Source organism: Trematomus bernacchii, unplaced genomic scaffold (genome assembly GCF_902827165.1).
Source record: "Trematomus bernacchii unplaced genomic scaffold, fTreBer1.1, whole genome shotgun sequence".
NCBI classification, from domain to species: Eukaryota; Metazoa; Chordata; class Actinopteri; order Perciformes; family Nototheniidae; genus Trematomus; species Trematomus bernacchii.
The window spans coordinates 14714040-14732273 of NW_022987582.1; the positions used below are offsets into that span (position 1 = coordinate 14714040).

Here is an 18234-nt window from a genome sequence, read left to right on the forward strand (position 1 = left end):
AGCTACCCCTGCCCATGTAGCCCCCCCCTCTCCCCGCCTCATCCCCACGTCCACCATCCCATGCTCCTGCTGGCCCTACATCCCATCGCCGTGCTCCGATATCAATCAACAGCAATGAGGCTGGCGCTGGCTTCCCCCCCCCCATCATCCTCTCCCCGCCGCTGCCACAGGCGCCACACCCCAGCAAAGATGGCCACGACGGACGGAGGACGGACAGGCGGACACGTGGCCATGTGATTTCAGTGTAATTTTGGAAAGCATATTGTCTAATTTTGCCATCTGTCCGGGAGGGAGCGATGGCAGCATGGAGCTCATTTGCCGTCTGCTTGCTTTATTGCGGCTATACAGAACAAGTTTCTGGAGTGGGACGCAAGCCCGGGGGGGGGGGGGGGGGCAGCCCACTGGAGCCGAGAAGCGTGTCAGTGCGGGCATCAGGATCCCACCACTCCATCATGCCGCTGTGTGACGGAGGCTTTCGAGTGAAACCTCAGATTCAAGCGCTGCGGCTCGAGTTTTAAAAATAAGTTTGAGAGAAAACTGTCTACTGTCTCCCAGGACAAGTTGGAAGAACGTCTCACACACAGTTTTGAGTCGTCTCTCGTACCACCAGGCCATTATGAATTTTGGTCCAGTTTGCAGCGAATGGTCATGTAGACACACACACACGTGCGCGCACACACACGCGAGTGGCTGTCACACATTGTGGATCACGTCTGGTTCAGCTGCTCCTTGGCTCTGACATTAATACAGAGCAGATTGGTGGAGATCTGCAGCCCTTGTTGTTTGATCTTTCCTCCTCTTGCCACATTTCCTGGCACGGCCCCCCTGCCACACCGCGTGGCGCAGGCAGGACTGGCATGGCCTCAACGTGCCTGCCAGGTTTGTTCTCTGTCTTCTTCCCCTTCCAACTTATTCCCTTATGCCCGCTCCATGGATCCAGTTCTGCAAATTACAAGAGCTCCCCTACCCCCAGCGACAGCCCGGATTCAAGAGACCTTCAATCCACCAGTTTGTCTTCTTCAGAAAGGAGCGATGCTACCTCGGCCCGCGATGTGTCACTCGCTTTGCTTTTTTTTCTTTTACATGATAATTGTCCTCTGCGCCGAATTAGGTTACCGTCCTCATTCTCTTTTCCAAGTTTAGCTGAAAGATTCTCCTCTGAAAATCAAATTACTCCCTACCAAATATTAGATGTATTAAGCTGTAAGGCCACATTAGATAGCGACCAAGCTTCACCTGAGAACAAAAGACGTTCCTTAGCCAACAGCAGCCAACTTGAACAAACACTGTTTTCTCTTATCAGGACCCCCACCTCCCCTTACATTTTCTATTTACTCAGGACTGTAATATAGCCTGTAATGCCTCGAGTCTCAATAGAGAAATTGTTTAAAATGTCACAATCGAATGTATGAATTAAAAGCAAATACATCTTAGAGGTAACGGCAGCATCAGTGCCTCCTGTATAATCTGAAGTATTTGTTCAAAGAATAAGCGCCACACAATACCGTCCCTTTCTCTTTCATTCCTTTGGGGTTGTGATCAGGATGGGGCGGGAAAAGAGCACAAGCTAATTTGGTAATAACATTGCCTCGTGATGTCGGCACCCCATTTGCACGCTCTATCTGCCATTTTGCAACAATCTGCCTTCTCTTTTATGAATCGGCATCAGATCTCAGCCTTATCTTCCCCCCTTTTTCTTCTTTGGCGTTAACCACTTCATTTGTGACTAATGGCACACGCGCGATCGTTATCGTTCTAATTTATTCCAAGTTTGAGATGAAGGGCCGGATAAGGTGCGAGAGACAATAAGTTGAAAAAGCCAGTGTGATGCCTCAGTTAATGAGGCGCATCGTGTTTTTTTGGCGCCGCTGGGGTCAAAAGCATGCTGATTGAGAGAGAAGGGAGGAGATGGCAATTGAGAGAAAGAGGGAGGGTGAGGCAGGGTTTTTCTGCTTTTGAAGGAGATATGAGATCATCAGAGCTTTGAAATAGAGGAACAGTTAGCACCTGGAGATGAGGGTTAGCTGAGGCCTCTGCAGGAGATACCGACTCTAAATGGAAACTGCTGATGTGTTGGGTTAGCACTTTCAGATGGAAAGGAGTGAAACAGATATGTTATCAGCATGAAACCCAGATTTTCTCAGCCATCTTAAATTGGACATTCTATATGTTGGATAATATGTCATTGTTGTACATTTTTTAAGAAATAATGTTTGTGGGCTTCAAAAGGAGGGGTTTTTCGGTAGTGACCTCACTGACTTTTAGTGGCTTGATTGTATACACATTACAAATGATAAACAAGTACTGATGAATGTTCAAATTGGACATTTGATTTGATGCAGAAGATTTTGCACACATTTTAAGAAATAATGTTTGTGTTTTTTACCTTTATACACAATACAAATGATTACTTGTATTACGTTATTTGGAGTCACATAGTATTAATATTACATTTTGATCAATTGACAAATCATTCTATTGAATGACACAAAAATAACGAACAATAAATAAAACTAATAATGAATGAATACAAAATCTTAATAAAAAAAATAAAATAATAATAACATCTGATAAAACAACATTTGAACTCCTTTTATTAGATTCTATTTTATTCATTCTATAATGGAACAACTGTCATGCAAACCAATGAATTCCCCCTGGGTGTATTCTAGTTTCTCTGATTCTGATTTTGTCCACAAATGATCTGCTTTTCGAAGCAGGATTAAAGTTGATAAAAAAAAAAAACTCTTCCACACTTTGTACAATAATAGTTGGCCAGAAAATCTTTGAGTGAATTGAAATGACATCAAGGCCTCCGTATTCAAAATAATCTATATTAAATGAAGTATACATAATAACTAATGATTGCTTTGGCTACCTTTCCCTCTCCACTCCCCAACAGAGTGTCTCTTACTGTGACACACACAGGATCAGTGTGTCTCTCAGGCCTCCTGGGCAACATATGGAGCCCTCCGAGTTACTGTTCGACTTCCCAACGGCTGTTGTGAGAAGTGCTGCGCTAACTGCAGCCCTCAGAGAGCTAATTAGAAACCCTTGTGCATAAACCTTGCTTGGAAGTTGCTGTGGGCTGCACCAGCGCAACCACGGCAGGATCTGTGCTGCCTGCAAGATAATAAACAGAATTTGCATATAATGTCAACGTTTGGCAACCTTCAGCGATGGCCTAGACGCTCTCGTGGCAGCCGTTTGAAACACATCGATCAAAAAAAACTTTGCAGCCTTTTGTGTGCATGGGGGAGATGTTTGGAGCGTTTTCTTCTATCAGAATTCTGGATGCTTAAATCCTCACTAATTATCGCTCCCACCCTCCAGTGGTTTAAACTCGCGATTTGTACCAGATAAAAAGCCCCACATAAGAGATCCCTACAATGCATATTTAGCTGTGGAGTAATTAAGCTGTATTAGACTTCATTCATACCTGCCAGAGTGTAATACCGCGCTGTTACACAGTGACGCTTTCAATTAATGAAAACGTCTAAACCATACATCTGGGATCACCGTGCGGGTGTAGCTCCACTGTATTTATCACACGCTGTAAGCCAACACAATTACACAGACCTAACATAGTCATTGCGACGTAGCATGGTGGAAATGGAATTACCTAGACAGGAAAAAAAAGTCTACAGGGATATGGAGGGGGGGGGGGGGGGGGGGGAAAGGAAAAGGCACAACCTTTCACCAACCTGTAAATCATGCTTCACTTTTAAGAGGTGGGGGGAAATAAATAATGTCTGAAAGTGCAATGATTTCAGTGATTTAGGGGAGCTTTTGAGAAGCGTATTACTAGAGGTGACAGCGTGTGGGAGATAGGCAGGTTGTGTTAAGAGGAAAGGATAAGAGGCTATGACATTATGTCTGCAGGGTTAAGGTGTCAGAGTCAAAGCGTGAACCACTATTACTGGATCAATACTTCTCAGTTTTGCACTTATCTCTGGCCCGATGGTTAGCAGCAGCTTCTCTGGATATACACTGGGACTAAATGCCACTACTGAGAGGGGGGGGACTGCAGACCTGCTCCATCTTTCTGCAGCTGGAGAGGAGTGTTGCAGCAGGAAATGTTATATCTTTGAGCTTTTTTCACAGGAAATGTTACATTCTCCACGGCTTTGAAATGGGCGTGATGGTCTCAGTGAAGGCTGAACACTATGTTTATCAAACAGCTCTTTGAATGTAAGATATTAGCACAACTAAAAGAAATGTAACAATAATATAATGCGTTTTTCGGGTTGAATTGCTGTACGATTAGACACATCGAGTAGTACTTCGGAACATCTTTAGAATACTTGCCATTTACTTTCATAAGCAATTCATCTTTAAAGTCATTTATCATGCTGTCCTGCTTTTCTATGTATGATATCATATTAAACTGAATAGTTTGGGTTTTATACTGACAAACAATCCATCCCTTAGGCTTTGAGAAACTAGAATTGACATTTTTCCCAATTGTTGACATAGCCCAATATGGCCCCTGCAAAGACCAAACCATTTATCGATGAATCTCGAAAGTAATCGGCCAACAATCAAATGAATTGTTTTGTTGCTGCCCTACACTGTACATTATGTTGTGTCAAGTGCTGCTAATCAAATGTATCCTTGAGTGAAGTCCATCCTTTAGCTTTGGGCATAAAGACAGGCGTTGTTCACATGTCATCTCGCAAGAAAGAAAGAAACACTGTCACAGCCAGAAACGAGAAAAAGTGTGCACTTTCAAGTCTTTCATTAAACTTCTGAAGCTTCCGAGTTAATCCTTGCTGTACGTAGAACAAAAACTCAGCATTCAACAATTTAAAAAAGCCAAGAGAAAGAAAGGAGGAAGAGAAGAGATGAGGAAGGGAGGGGAGGGGGCTGGCCTGATCGCTACATATTCATATTCCTATGCAGGCGTTATCACTTAAAAGGCTTTCTAATTACAACAACAAGACAAAAACTCCTTGGATTCCTTCCAGACCCGCTAAATGATAAAATAAGCTTGCACTCTCTCTCCTTCTTAATCTCTGCAAAGCACCTTGGAGCCTCATCTCCCAAATACAGGCGAATGAATGTGAAAATGCCATTTAGAGATGCAGGTGTGACATTTGATAAGAAACTTCTGGATTAAATATGTTCTGCTAATGAGGAACCCGGCTACCCCATCAGGGCAAACTATTGGTGGGATTGTGTGAGCGCGCTGATAACAATTCCGCGCGCAAACATCCAAATTCATTATTAATAAACAGCCGCTCGGTCTCTCTATCACACGGGAAGTCTGGATCCTTCAGTGGAGAGACAGGGATGTTGCGTCTCATTAGGAGAGGCTGAGGGGGGAAAAGAAGGGGGAGGGACGGGCGGGGTATATGGCGGGGTAGGGGTATCAACTGTGTTCATATTTAGCTGCTTTTTTGGGGGGGGAAAGGGATGGGAGACACCATTTCAAAGCGTATGTTAATGGTGTATTGAATGTTGGAACAAAAGCGTTGGAAGTTTCAGGGGATCTGGCAGAGAGGAGTGTAATTCTCCGGCTATGGCTAATACAGGAAAAGAGGGGATCGCAGGCTAAGCCATTGGTGCAGTAGACTGGGAAGTCCCTGGCCCCCAGCTTGACATTTATAACGATTTGGAGAAGATTAAAGGAGTATTACTGCTGTAGTCCGTAATGTGGCTCTGTAATGAGGTGTGAGTGCATTAGCGTGCTGTGGAAGTTAGCCGCTGTTTCAGACCTTTAAAAGGGAAGACGCGGAGAGCTTTCAAGGAACATGGATACTTGACTGTACTGTGGTCATCTGTGAGGTTGGGAGGGGGGGGAGGGGGGGGTGGGGTTGGGGGTGCAGTTGGAGAGGAAGTGCCAGACTTGTCAGTCTAAACCAGCTTAGCTCAGCCAGCCAGCAAAGTGTCTCCGACTGACAGGCAGCACTTTGTTATTCGGACCAGTAACTGGAGGTCTATGTCTGCGCCTGGAAATATTTTAAATTCACACAGAAATTAGAAATGGAATGTGTTTTTTCAGGCACAGCATATAGCAAGTGCATTTTTTAAGCTGAAAGAAAACTGCTTTAGGAATTCTGCCAGCTCTCTGTTTTGACAATTACTATTTTGGCCTGGTGGCTTTTTTTTTTTCCTTTCCTTACAGTACATAGTAAAAAACAAGGACAGTGGTGCCAATTCTAAAGCCAGCCACAGGAAAATGAATATTCCGCTAAAAAATGCATGCGTTATCTAGGAAAATAAAAACACAGGTAACTCTGCGTGTGCAAATGAAGGTTGCAGGTGTCGTCGGTCCATTTAAAGCGCTCTTTATGATGTTAATTAGTTGTTAGCGTAATTTCCCAGCCTCCGCCATCAAGCGTGAGAAGTTCACAGACCTGCTGTTAACTGAGAGTCAATGCCGTGGCACCGTTTCAAGAGCTTTCCCAAACAGGACGGCCAGCGATAACGAACAGGTGATGGGGCCTGATGCCTATGGCAGCGGGATATTGCAGAGACAATTGAATTTCGCAGGGAGAAATGAATCTTCTGGACAGCATATCAAATGTTAAAACAACACACATTGCATGCAATTTGCTTATGCAGGAGCGTGATAAAGTGTGCTTATTTAAAAGATAAACAAAGGGGGGATCTAGTGCAGTAAATTGTGCATGTGTGTTTATTCCCTATGAGTAACGCCAGAGGTTTATAGTCCCAGACACAGGCAGCCTACTTTATGGCTGCTCTGTTTGTGTGATAGCAGTATTTATGATATTGGAATTTATGTTGTGGTGTGTTCAGTGTCTGTGAGCCAGTGGTGGTGGCCTGTATTCAAATGCACTTATTGGTGTTTGTCTTTGAGTCTGTTGTACACTGAAAAACCGAAACGTTGACTTTAATTCAATCATGTCAACAGATTTCACGTAACTGTATCTGTAGCAATAATATTACGTTTAAATCCAATATATGAGTTTAAAGTTAATATTAATGCTTTCAACTAACCTAATACAGTTCTGTGAAATCTGTTGACATAACACACCTAATGTAATTCTGTTTTCTCAGTGTAGCATGAGGTCAGATTCATTATCCCCAGAGGAATCCCGCCTCCCAAGGTTACATTCAACAGCTTCTCTGGAGGAGTCTCATCTCCTCAGCCCCTGCTTCAGCTAATCTTCACCCCCTCGCAATGACATTTCCACTCCGGTTCCTCCGACTCCAGACATATTTGCTCTCCCTTGCTGCTCGTGTCCTGTTAAGATTTAAACAGCAAACATAAAATGCGTAAGATAACCTGCGAGAGAAAAAAAAAGAAAGCTTTGGAGAGACTTGACTCCGAACATTATTTTAAAGACCAGATCTGAGAGGCGCGGCGCAGCAGTCGGGTGCGATTATCTGCTGTGATCCCTCTCCGATGCACCAAAGTCATTCATCTGCCGATCCTCCAACCCCCCGCACACAGCCCCTATGCAAAGGCGGACCCCTAATCATGTAGACACCGTGTGTCAGTGCCGTGGATGAGCAGGGCCTAGAGATGAGAACGGCTCTGTAAACATGGCCAGGCAGCGGGAGCTCCCCTCCCCCCCCCCCACGCTGCTCCGAATAAGCAAACGGGAAGATTTAGGGATTTTGCCGGGGCCCAACTTTGTAGTATCGGATCAGGGCCTTCTTCCACGTTTTCCGGGGTGCTGCCTATGGGATATTGTTCTTAGCTTATGAAGTGCCGCCCGCCCATTTTAAGCCGTGTGTCTTTTGTCAATAGCATTACAATTTTGGAGCTTCTTTTTTCTACTCCTTTCAGTTTAACTCTTCAGTATCTTTGGCCCGTGGCGGAAGAAGTATTCACCTTTACCTAGGTAAAAGAACAAAAGTATTATCTGAGAAAATGTACTAAAAGTATAAAAAGTCAAAGTAATCATTGCCCAGAAGAATTGCCTTTATGCGTGTATATTATTATATTTATATATGTGACATTTTCAGATAATAATGTAGAATTGTACTGTTGTACACAAACAAAGTTCTGATTACATTTTTGTAAAATATTTGTAATAATTTAAATATTTTGTGACTTAAAGAGTTAGTCCACTAGTTAGACTTTTTAGAGATGCATTTTGTTCAAAGTAGCAAAAGCTGTAATAAATGTAGTGGAGCGAAAGTATAAAGTAGCATAAAATGGAAATACAGTACTTAAGTAAATGTACTTAGTTACTTCCCACCTCTGTCTTCAGCTTACATATTGTCTATATATTCTGACCTTTGTCGTTGACCTCTATCGTTAAGAATCTTTATGAGGAATCTTATTTTACAGCCATTTTCTTTTTACCTCCATAGTAAACTTTTAGTTTTCCTTCTGCAGCAATGTCGATAATCATGACAGAATAGTACATCTAGCCTTCATCAACTCTGTGCATTCCATAAACTGCTAATACAATTGGCTGTATCAAGTGGGATGTATATTAACAACAGGCATGTGCTCCCCCCCCCCCCCTGTCAGGATTCTATTATGGAGCCTGCTCCCGCCCCTTGTTTTGATACAGCGGTAATTTAAAGAGCGATCTTAATTGACTTATTTTTTCCGCATGTCTGTTGGAGCTTGTGCATGCACCGCAATAAGAGTCTTGTTTCTTTATTGGGCCACACACAATGTACTGAGTTCAATTTTACCATTCATAATGAATGCAGCCTCGCCATTCAAATGCAGCCATAAGCACACAGCAGATAAGAATTTAATTAAATGTAGATTAAAACCAAACAGGAAAACACACTGGCTGATAATTTTTTATCACGTCCCCTGGTCATATTTTTTTTCCTCATACTTTCGACTTGTTCTTCCTTGGGCTACATCTTTTCTGCTCGCCAAAAGTGGCGAAACACCTCACACATCTCACCGTGGCGCCGTGAGATTGTGTAAAATGCAAAGCGAGGGGCGGTCACACGATTAATCAGAATCCTCGTGTCTGGGGAAGGATGGAGGCTGGCGGAGGATTGAGGGTGGGGGGGGGGGGGGGTGTACAGGGGTGCGAGGAAGGAATTAGTTGCTACATCCCAAATTTGCATCATATTCCAAAGGACAATCCCAGCACTGTAGGCAAGGGGAAACATATCTCGCTCTCTGCAGGAACAATTAAATATTTGCCACAATGCGGAATAAATGTCACCTTCAGTATCAAATTGTCCATACTTGCTAAACATGGTGTTACAGTGAGTGCCTGGAAAGCATGCCTGAGCAGAGGGGAAGGCACTCTTTTTTTTGTTAGATGTGGACCGCAGCCTCAGCTAACATACTGTAACACACATTCAGGAGCTTCACCTCAGGCACTAATGGTGTGTTGAACTCCAGTGGGGATACAGCGAGGAGCAGGAGACAACTGCAGCCTCGTCAGGGAGTTCCCACTCTGAATCTCACTTAGTTTCTATTAATAAGATCATTTTTAAAGCTGCTACAATTGATTTTAATTATTATATTGACTGACGTTGAAATGTCAGAATGCAGCCCTAATGCTAATGCTAAAATGACGTTTTTTTTTCAGTAGAAATACATTAATTTCCCACCATCTGGCGTACTTATCATGTAGCATATTCCAGCTTTTCGAACTCTTTCAGACAGCTGTTGGCTTTTACCTGAACGACTTGAAAGATGAATGCTGCTCTTCAAACGACAGTTTTTTTTAATAAGAGCTGATGGGCTCATCTTCTGCATGCATACACATTCTCAAAGAGTGGAAGATTTATAATCTGCTTTTATAAATATTATCGTGAAACATGGTGTTGGTAACATGGCAGTGGACTTCAGCGTGGTGCCACCCTCCACAGCGGATCACACCGCCATGCTGCCCGCCGCGCTGGTGCTGCAACTCAGTTCCACTCTATTACCCTCACGCAGGCGATTGGCCTTTTCTGTGGGGAAAAGAGCAATTTCCTGTCGCAGTCTGTTTGATCAAGTGCTAAACCCTTGTGATCAATAGAGAGACAGATGTCGGCTCCAGATGGCCGCGTGGTGATACCTGGGGCAGCGCGGGGGCTTGCCAGGACGACAGAATGGCAACGAGCAAGGGCAGCGGCTGTGCTCCCGATGCACCAGCCACGAGACACAATGTGACAAACGCAATTAGGCCTTTTAGCCGCAGATTATTTATTTACCCTTGCAAACCGACGGAACATTTAATTAGCGCATACTTTAAGCAATATGTTGAATTACAGGGGTGCAGAGACAGAGGGCATGCTGGGATGTTGCACCGGTGACTGGGCCGTGTAGGTGTGTGTCAGTGAGTGTGTGTGTTCTGTACTTGGAATTAGCACATACACTCAGTCATTGAGCCATAGAAGCACTTGTTTTTTTTTAAACACAAATCAATGATTAAAACACTCATAAATTCCATTCCTCACGACCAGATCAATAATGTCGAATTCCAAAAAAATGGATGACAGGTGCGTCTCCCTGGCTCTCGCTCCTTCTGGAGAGGAAAAAAAGAACTGCCAGCACCAGAAGGCCAAAAAAAAGACCTTTCCAAAGAGGAGAGAAGCTTCCATTTTTTAAACGGCAAGCATTTCCATTAGGGCTGGCATCCACCATACACCCCCACACACACACACACACACACACACACACACACACACACACACACACACACACACACACACACACACACACACACACACACACACACACACACACACACACACACACACACACACACACACACACACACACACACACACACACGCAAGCCAGTCCCTGTGGCGCAGGGCCGGAGCCATGTTGGAGGAACCACTGAGGCGTGTGGCGATGGCGAGTGGCTCTCGCAGGGAAAAAGCAAACTCACCGGCGTTTGGCCCTCCGCCGTTCACCTGCTCCCGTGATGGGTATAATGGGGGGGGGGGGGGGGCATGGGCCACGGGGCCGCAGCTGGAGTAGAGGGAGGGGTCTGCTGCGGTGCTCATCGCAGCGGCGCCCCTGTCACGATGGGGTCTTCTGGTCCCATTAGCTAGGGCTCGGTCAGGACGGGCCCCCAACCAGCCTGCCGCCGCAGCAGGGGCCGCAGTAAACACATGTCGACCGGCCACAACCGGCAGCACCCGCAGAGAGGGAGAGCTAATAGAGTGCTCAACGGGACAAACCTGTCCAAATAAAGAATAAAGCTCTAATGGGCCCTCCACTTTACTGTGTGGCAGCTAATGAGGAGAGCTGCTTTGTAGCCACTCACTCTGACCGCACAGTGTGTTACCTGCAAAGCAAAAAGGGTTTATTTAAAACATTTCATTTGTTTAGTAATTATTTCAGATTTGAATGTGCCTCATAAATAGTTTTCTCTAAACATAACACACCACATTTAATGGATTTCAGTGGGAAATTTGTATAATAAACTCATATTTAAATATTCAAGCTCTGTCAGTGCACTCTGCTAATTCTCATTTTGTTCTCCTCTCTATCAAAATGATTACAACACTATTAGCAGGCAAACATCCTCCTGCCTATTGAAACAGCTACACCAGTCTCCAGAGACTCGTGGGCTCTTTTCATTTCAAAGTGATACATTTAATTTTTTGTACTCGTTAAAACATGTGCTGAATCACATCATTGATAGATTTTCTTTTCACAACAGTTTTGGTATGTTCAAACAGTTCATAGTGCTGGGTGACATTGTTCGGTGCTGTGCTGCTTTTATGTCTTTGTTGCCTGTGAATGTATGCTATGGAGACAGCGGCGTGTTCCAGGCTCCCCTGGGAGGACTTTTTAATTTGTGGATTCTGACCCGTGTGCCATCCGCTCGAGGCCATCCATGAGCTCTGCGCACTGGCTATATCTGCAAAACACTTGATGCTAAAATTAGTGTGGCTCCGTAGTGCAAAAAGGAGGGGAAATCTGGGGGTTTGGGGGGTGTCAGGGACGACCAGGCGAGTTCTCTGTAAACACATATTTACTCAACGGTATTTATTCCTCTGGAAAAATAGCAGAATTGTGGATGTGATTTGAGAATCTTCGAAAATGATTTGGATGCCTAATTTGTGCAAAAGAAATGCAGCAAAAAACGATTATTAAACGTTAAAGAATTTAGATTTTTTTGCCCCAGATTTTTGCTTAAAAAACATCATTTGAAGCCCAAAATCCAGACAAAACATGTCAAAATGTATGCAAATACATTTCTCCTGAGAGTAAGATATTTACCTGCGAGGATGTACACTGTCGTCTTCCAGCTCTGCCATGTCTGAGTCGCTCTGCATCATCACAGCAACAACAGAGCTGCAGCTAGAGCATGAGAAGAGTGCCTCCTAGTGGCCGGCACAGAACATGAACCAGAGGAGGAGGTGGATGGAGCGTAGGAGAGACTCAATCTGTGTCAGTGCCTTAGTGAAATAAAAGTAGAGTCAGCTAATTCTAGTTTAGCGTACCGTCAATAATAGTAAGCTTGTTTGACCCCGTGAATGATGTTCTCCAACTCAGCGTTTTCCCTCTCTGCTGTGAGTCATCCTTAATGTGTTCCACTGTGATGATCCAGTCCAAATATTTACCAGTATTCATGAGGAAGGCTTTGTTTGTCGCAGCACTGTCAGGTGCAGATACAGATATTATTCATCCACGATAAATATTTTCACAAGATTCAGAGGGGGGGAAGTTGTAATTTACTCCTGGTATGATTGTTACATTTAAAAAAAAAAAAAGGGAGGTGGTAACAGCTACTTGATATTCGCAGGTGCGACGAAGCTTGTTCCCATTTGACCAGGAGGAGTTGGAGCTGATTTGAAGACAAGAAGAGTAGAGGTCTTTAATTACAACCCTCTCTGTGGCTGCAGGCGCCGCGAGCCCCACTTCACAATTAAGACCAGCAGTTAGCAAGCAGCCAATAGAAGGAGAGGGGAACTTGAAGCAGCAGAATCACAGAACCAAAGGGAAACACTGAATAAATCAGGGTGGACAAAGGACAATGACTGATTTTTAAAAAGAGTAGTCGTCTAAAACATGACCCTGTGATGCACCCAGGTAATGCCAATGGGACAGTTTCCCCAGAAGCCCCATTGAAACCCCTCCCATAATATGTGTCTGTGGTGCAGTGGGACTGTACTCCGGCGCTGTAATGGCCTCTGCAGCCGTAATGTGTGTGGACAGATGGGGAGAGGCAAGTGCTGATGTGCTTAACTACGCATTTTACAGCTAAACTATTAAAGAGTTGTGCTGTTTACACACCAACATTTGAATACCTGTCTTCAGGCCAGTTTAATTATCCGGGCCCTTCTGTTATTTTCTGCCCCGCTTTGTTGTCTCTCAGCTTTTTGCACGAGGCATGAGAGATTTGTTTGCGGCTTCATTAAGATACGGTGGCAGCGGTTCGAAGGGAGCCAAAATGTTTTTATTCCTGCTCAAGTATCTGGTGCTCTATTCTCCCCTGCCTCCTCCCCCCACATACATATACAGATACTGTACACATCCCTTTTTCTTATAGAGTCATTTAAAGTGAGAAAATTAAAAAATGCCCTGTGATGCCTGCACTTTGAAATCTCTCGGGGGGCTTTAGGCAAAAGGGGAGGCGACACAAGCCCCGTGTCCCTGTGATTCATCCTGAGACATTTGATTAGTTTATAAGTACTTATGGAAAGGGAAGGGCTTGCATTATAATTTTGTTTCATGAATTCCTTCATATGTTCATCTTCAACTGCACGTTCAAATAAAGCATTAATCAAAGGGGCGAGAGGGAAGAGGGCATTTAGCCAGCAGAGCCACCGTCTCGGGCCTCAGTGAGCCGGTGGATATGTATTGAGAGACCGTAGGAAGCAGTGGTTTTTAATTATCTGGACTACGTACAGGATGCCGTTTTTGATTGTTTTAATGAGGCAGCTGGCCTATTGTCTCCCCTTAATTCCTCCATTGTTTTTAGAATATGTCATAGTTCTTTATTCTTTTATCAGGTGCTCTGCAGGAGGATTTAGACAATAGCCTTCATTCCAACTGCATTGGCCACTGCACAAAGGCAGCTCACTGCAGACAGTTAGCGAGGCAAACAAGTGCAAATCACAAGCTGCACTTTTCCCAGCCTTTCCCCCACTTTCACCACCGCTCTAACTCTTGACCCCCCCCCTCCCCGCTCCCTCTTTCATGCCATTGTTATAGGTGGCTCACCTGTGTTCCTGTGATTCAAATCACCTGTCATGGAAAGGCTGTCAGAGGGAAACAGCCATGACCAATCTTTCAGGGGACAGCTCCTTCACGGGTTGTTTTGCTGCCCACCTGACACCCTGTGCTGTCGGTTTTCTATACCATGCATCTCTATATGTGCATGGAAATGACACGGACATAATGTGCTGTAGGTATGTTTGGGTGTTACGACGGCACGGTAAATCACACATTTATATTTCTAAATGTAAAATACTGATGTGAAGCTATGCACGATCACGATGCATTTCAGAAAACAGTAGAAAAAACATCCGAAATGCTGAAAAATCCATTAAAAACTGTCAAGAATTGAAAGAAATATCTCGGATTGGTAGTTTGATGAAATGTTTACTGCACATGTTCCTTACTACCTTGTCTTGGTTGAGCGACTGTTGCAAGTGCTGCCTCAGTGTTTGGTGTTGCTCAGTGAAACTGGGACACGCAGTCCTAAAACTCACTTCCAGCATTCTCACACACAACAGATGGATCTGTAGCATTCTTGGCTGAAGGGATGCAAATCTGAGTGCTTATTCCGCCGTCAAAATGCAGTAAAACACTTCCATCAGACTCCATTTTATTTCAGCTGAGGAGAGCATACAGTATCTTTGATATGGATTGATCTAAAAAAGACACTGATTTGTATCTATAGTTCGTCATTCTCTTTGTAAGCGGAGCGCGTGTGAACTAAAAGATCCATTCAGAGGGAAACTTTTGTGGCTATGACTGCGATATATTCCCCCCCGCCATTGTCAGTGGCAGTTTGTATCTACCTTGATGGTAACTTGGGCAGACAGTGGAGAGGAGTTTTGTTATTTTAATTAGGAGATAAAAATTCAAAGGGGCCTCTCCAGGCAGTGTGTGGTATGACAGAATCAAAACGATGAAGTGGAGCGGCCTGAAGTGTGTGTCTCGTCACAGCAGATTGGCCGACAGATAGGCACTGCTCTTTAAACACACACACACACTTACGGGGAGGAAGCCTGCACACAAATGGGACTTTGAAAGATAGCATATTTCACTCCTTTGACACGTTTGTGCTGGTCTAATTTCCAGTGCTTCACCAGCAGATAGGGAGGGCTAGGAAAAGAGTTTCATCAAAACAGTGATGTGAAATCTGAAATATTCAATTTTGCATTAAAATAATGGGGCTATTCTGTCCAGAAAGGTCATTTATACATAAAGCTTGCCGAAATAGTGTCGAGGCTCATTCTATGGTGGTCGACAGGGGCAAATGCGCTACGACAGCCCCAACAACTTCCATAAGGAGAAACGCACTGCACCTTTCAAAACGATTCAAATATAAAAACACAAATGTGCCAAAACATGTGAAAATGAAGAAACATCTTCACCAACACATGCATGCATTCAAGTTAGTGAATGTTTTCTGAATGCTGCGCGTGTTTTTTGATGTTAGTGAAGATGTTTTATTTTATTTTCATACGTGTTGGCACATTTGTGTTTTTTTACATTTGCATCATTATTGTATGTGCAGCGCGTTTCTCCTCACGCGTGTTGTAGTGCGTGTGCCCCTGTCGGCCACCGTATCATTCCCTAGCTGTAGTTTCCCATTTCTAGCAAATCCACAGAAAAGTGGATTGTGTTCCTTCAGTTCTCGAGCACCTTCACCGTGTCTACAGGGTGGTTTTAAACCCAGTGATTCACAGGTTTTGTGTAAACATGAGTAATCAGTGTTCCACATGTGCGGGGGCTTTTCGAGCCGCATCCCCCCTGCCTTCACACCTCTCCTCAGGACTCTCTTTATTCCACATCAGCCGGGGCTCAAATCACATGTCCCCCTCTCAGCCTGACACTCCGTCGGTATGTTTGCACATCTTTGAAAGCTAACAGCGTGCTTTAATTAATTGTCCAGCTTTCCTCAGAAACAATGTCCTAATTCTGCCATTTAGCATGAGCGTATCATAGTTTGTTGTTATCTCCCCCGCCAGATTTCTGTAAATAGTCATATTAAAAACTTTAATCTCTTCAATGGAAAATGAAGTGCAGCTGAAAAGCCTGTCATGTGCTGAGATAAATATTATCTAAGCTAAAACCTTCACTCTCTTCCCTCTACCCCCCCCCCCTTCCCCCTTCCTCTGACTTAATGAATATGTTCAGAAGATTTCAGAGGAATTCTTAATCCCAAAACACAACAATCTAATAATATGAAGGACCTGTCTCAGTGTTCTAGCTGACAACAGCACTGTGGGCTACAGTTTACCCCAGCTGAGGTTTGCCTGGCTTCTGGATATCAGTGCTTGTAGCCTAAAAGACGTTTGATTGACAGAAAAAATAGAAATGTTTAAAGGATTTGTTCACTCTTTTTGAAAAATACATTTACATATGTACCTTCAGTTGCATGGTTGTATTTGGGAAGGTTTTTTTTAGATATCTGTCTGTGAAATTTCAGAATTTCCTAAACAAAGGAGGTTTTATAGTACTCATAGCATTGAATAACTTGTGACAGCATCCTCTGAGAAATAAGGGCCCTCACTTACATGTCATTTTTTTATACTTTAAGGGGGAAGAAAAATAAAATGCCACTCTCATGTTTCCACTACATACTGTTATGCAACACACCATTGAGTCTTTGAGATGTTGTGCACACAAATATATTTCTCATGTTGCATAATGCCTTGACATTTAAGTCTCACGTATACATGCAGTACATGCTCTTCTCTTGGGGCATCGGTTCTAATCCCTCGTCTATTTCTGTTTTGTCCAGGTGGCCAACTATGGTGCACCACCACCAAGAACATGATGGAGGGCGAGGAGCTGGTGGCGTTTGCGGTGGACTTTGACACGCGTCTGCAGGCGGTGAACCACATGTCTCTGAGCGAGGGCATGTACCCAGCCAGGCTGCTGGACAGCATCCAGCTCCTGCCCCAGCAGGCCGCCATGGCTTCCATCCTGCCCACTGCCATCGTGAACAGTGAGTGTCCGTGCATCAACACCAGCAAGACATGCTTTTGTTCCCACAATCACACATGCATGCTCTCCTTTTCTCTCTCGCACACACACACACACACTGTTCCACAGCCTGCACTCAGTCACCTGCTTAACAAGGAGCGTCGTCTCCGCCGGGCGTAGATTAACCCAGATGAGTCTCTGCGCCGGAGATAAGAGCCATCGACCTTCAAGTTTTGGGTTCACATAAACACACTGAGGCTCGGACTAACGTGTTAATTGCAAAATACACGCCTCATGCAAATAGTGTGTTTGTTTACTTAGCGAGGGCTATCTGGGTTCAGCTCGACAGGGAGGCTTCTGTAAGCAGATGGTCCAGTGTTCTTGTTTGCCCTTGAGAAAGGGCACCAACCGAGTGGTAGCAACACAGCGATATGCAGCAGCTGAGGATTTGGTGGAAAAGCCTTTTAACGCAGGCTTTGAGAGTCAGAACTGTAGAGAACAGGAGCATGTGTGTGTGTGTGTGTATGTGTGTGTGTGTGTGCAAGCTCTTTATCTTTATACTTATGCATAAATATGAAAGTGCGCTATATGTCCTGATATCCTGTACCCTTTGTCCCTTTCCCTGTCCCTCCAGAGGACATCTTCCCCTGCAAGGCATGTGGGATCTGGTTCAGGAGCGAGAGGAACCTGCAGGCCCATCTGATGTACTATTGCAGCGGGCGACAGAGGGAGCCAGAGACGGTGGTGGAGGAAAACGACAGCGGCCCCCACCAAACCCCCAGTTTGTGCCCCTTCCCACAGTGCACCAAGACCTTCTCTGGAGCCAGGGCCCTGGAAATACACCTGAGCACCTCGCACAGTGGTGAGTTGCATGGATTCAGAACACTCTTTAACATAATAGATTACAATAGTTTTACATATGACAATTCATGAAGGTGGCTACTTTCAATTCATTTTTTAAGTAAGATGTTTTAGAAAAAATATACACAGGGACAGAGTTTAACACAGGTTTGAAAAAATGACTGTCATTTCCTTTCAGAAATATACATATCCTGCTGTCAGCTTGCATAGTTGACAGTTTATCCTTGAGCGACAAAAAAAAATCAAGTGGATGGGAATAAGCTTGGCATATTGCACGAGCGTTTGATGGTGTCTAGAGTTAACTCTAAAGGAGAAGTGGGAGGCGAGATTCTGAGCATTTCTCCCTTTTATCTCCTTCACAG

At 44.3% G+C, this 18234-nt stretch overlaps 1 protein-coding gene across 1 annotated transcript in view; it reads left to right on the forward strand.

Annotated features, from left to right (window-relative positions):
- Positions 1 to 18234, forward strand: part of zfpm2a (zinc finger protein, FOG family member 2a) — a 122502-nt gene that overhangs the window by 100321 nt on the left and 3947 nt on the right. Inside the window, exons 6-7 of the mRNA XM_034127909.1 lie at positions 16827 to 17033; positions 17646 to 17873. Coding sequence (XP_033983800.1) covers positions 16827 to 17033; positions 17646 to 17873 — 435 coding nt within the window. The remainder of the gene's footprint in view (positions 1 to 16826; positions 17034 to 17645; positions 17874 to 18234) is intronic.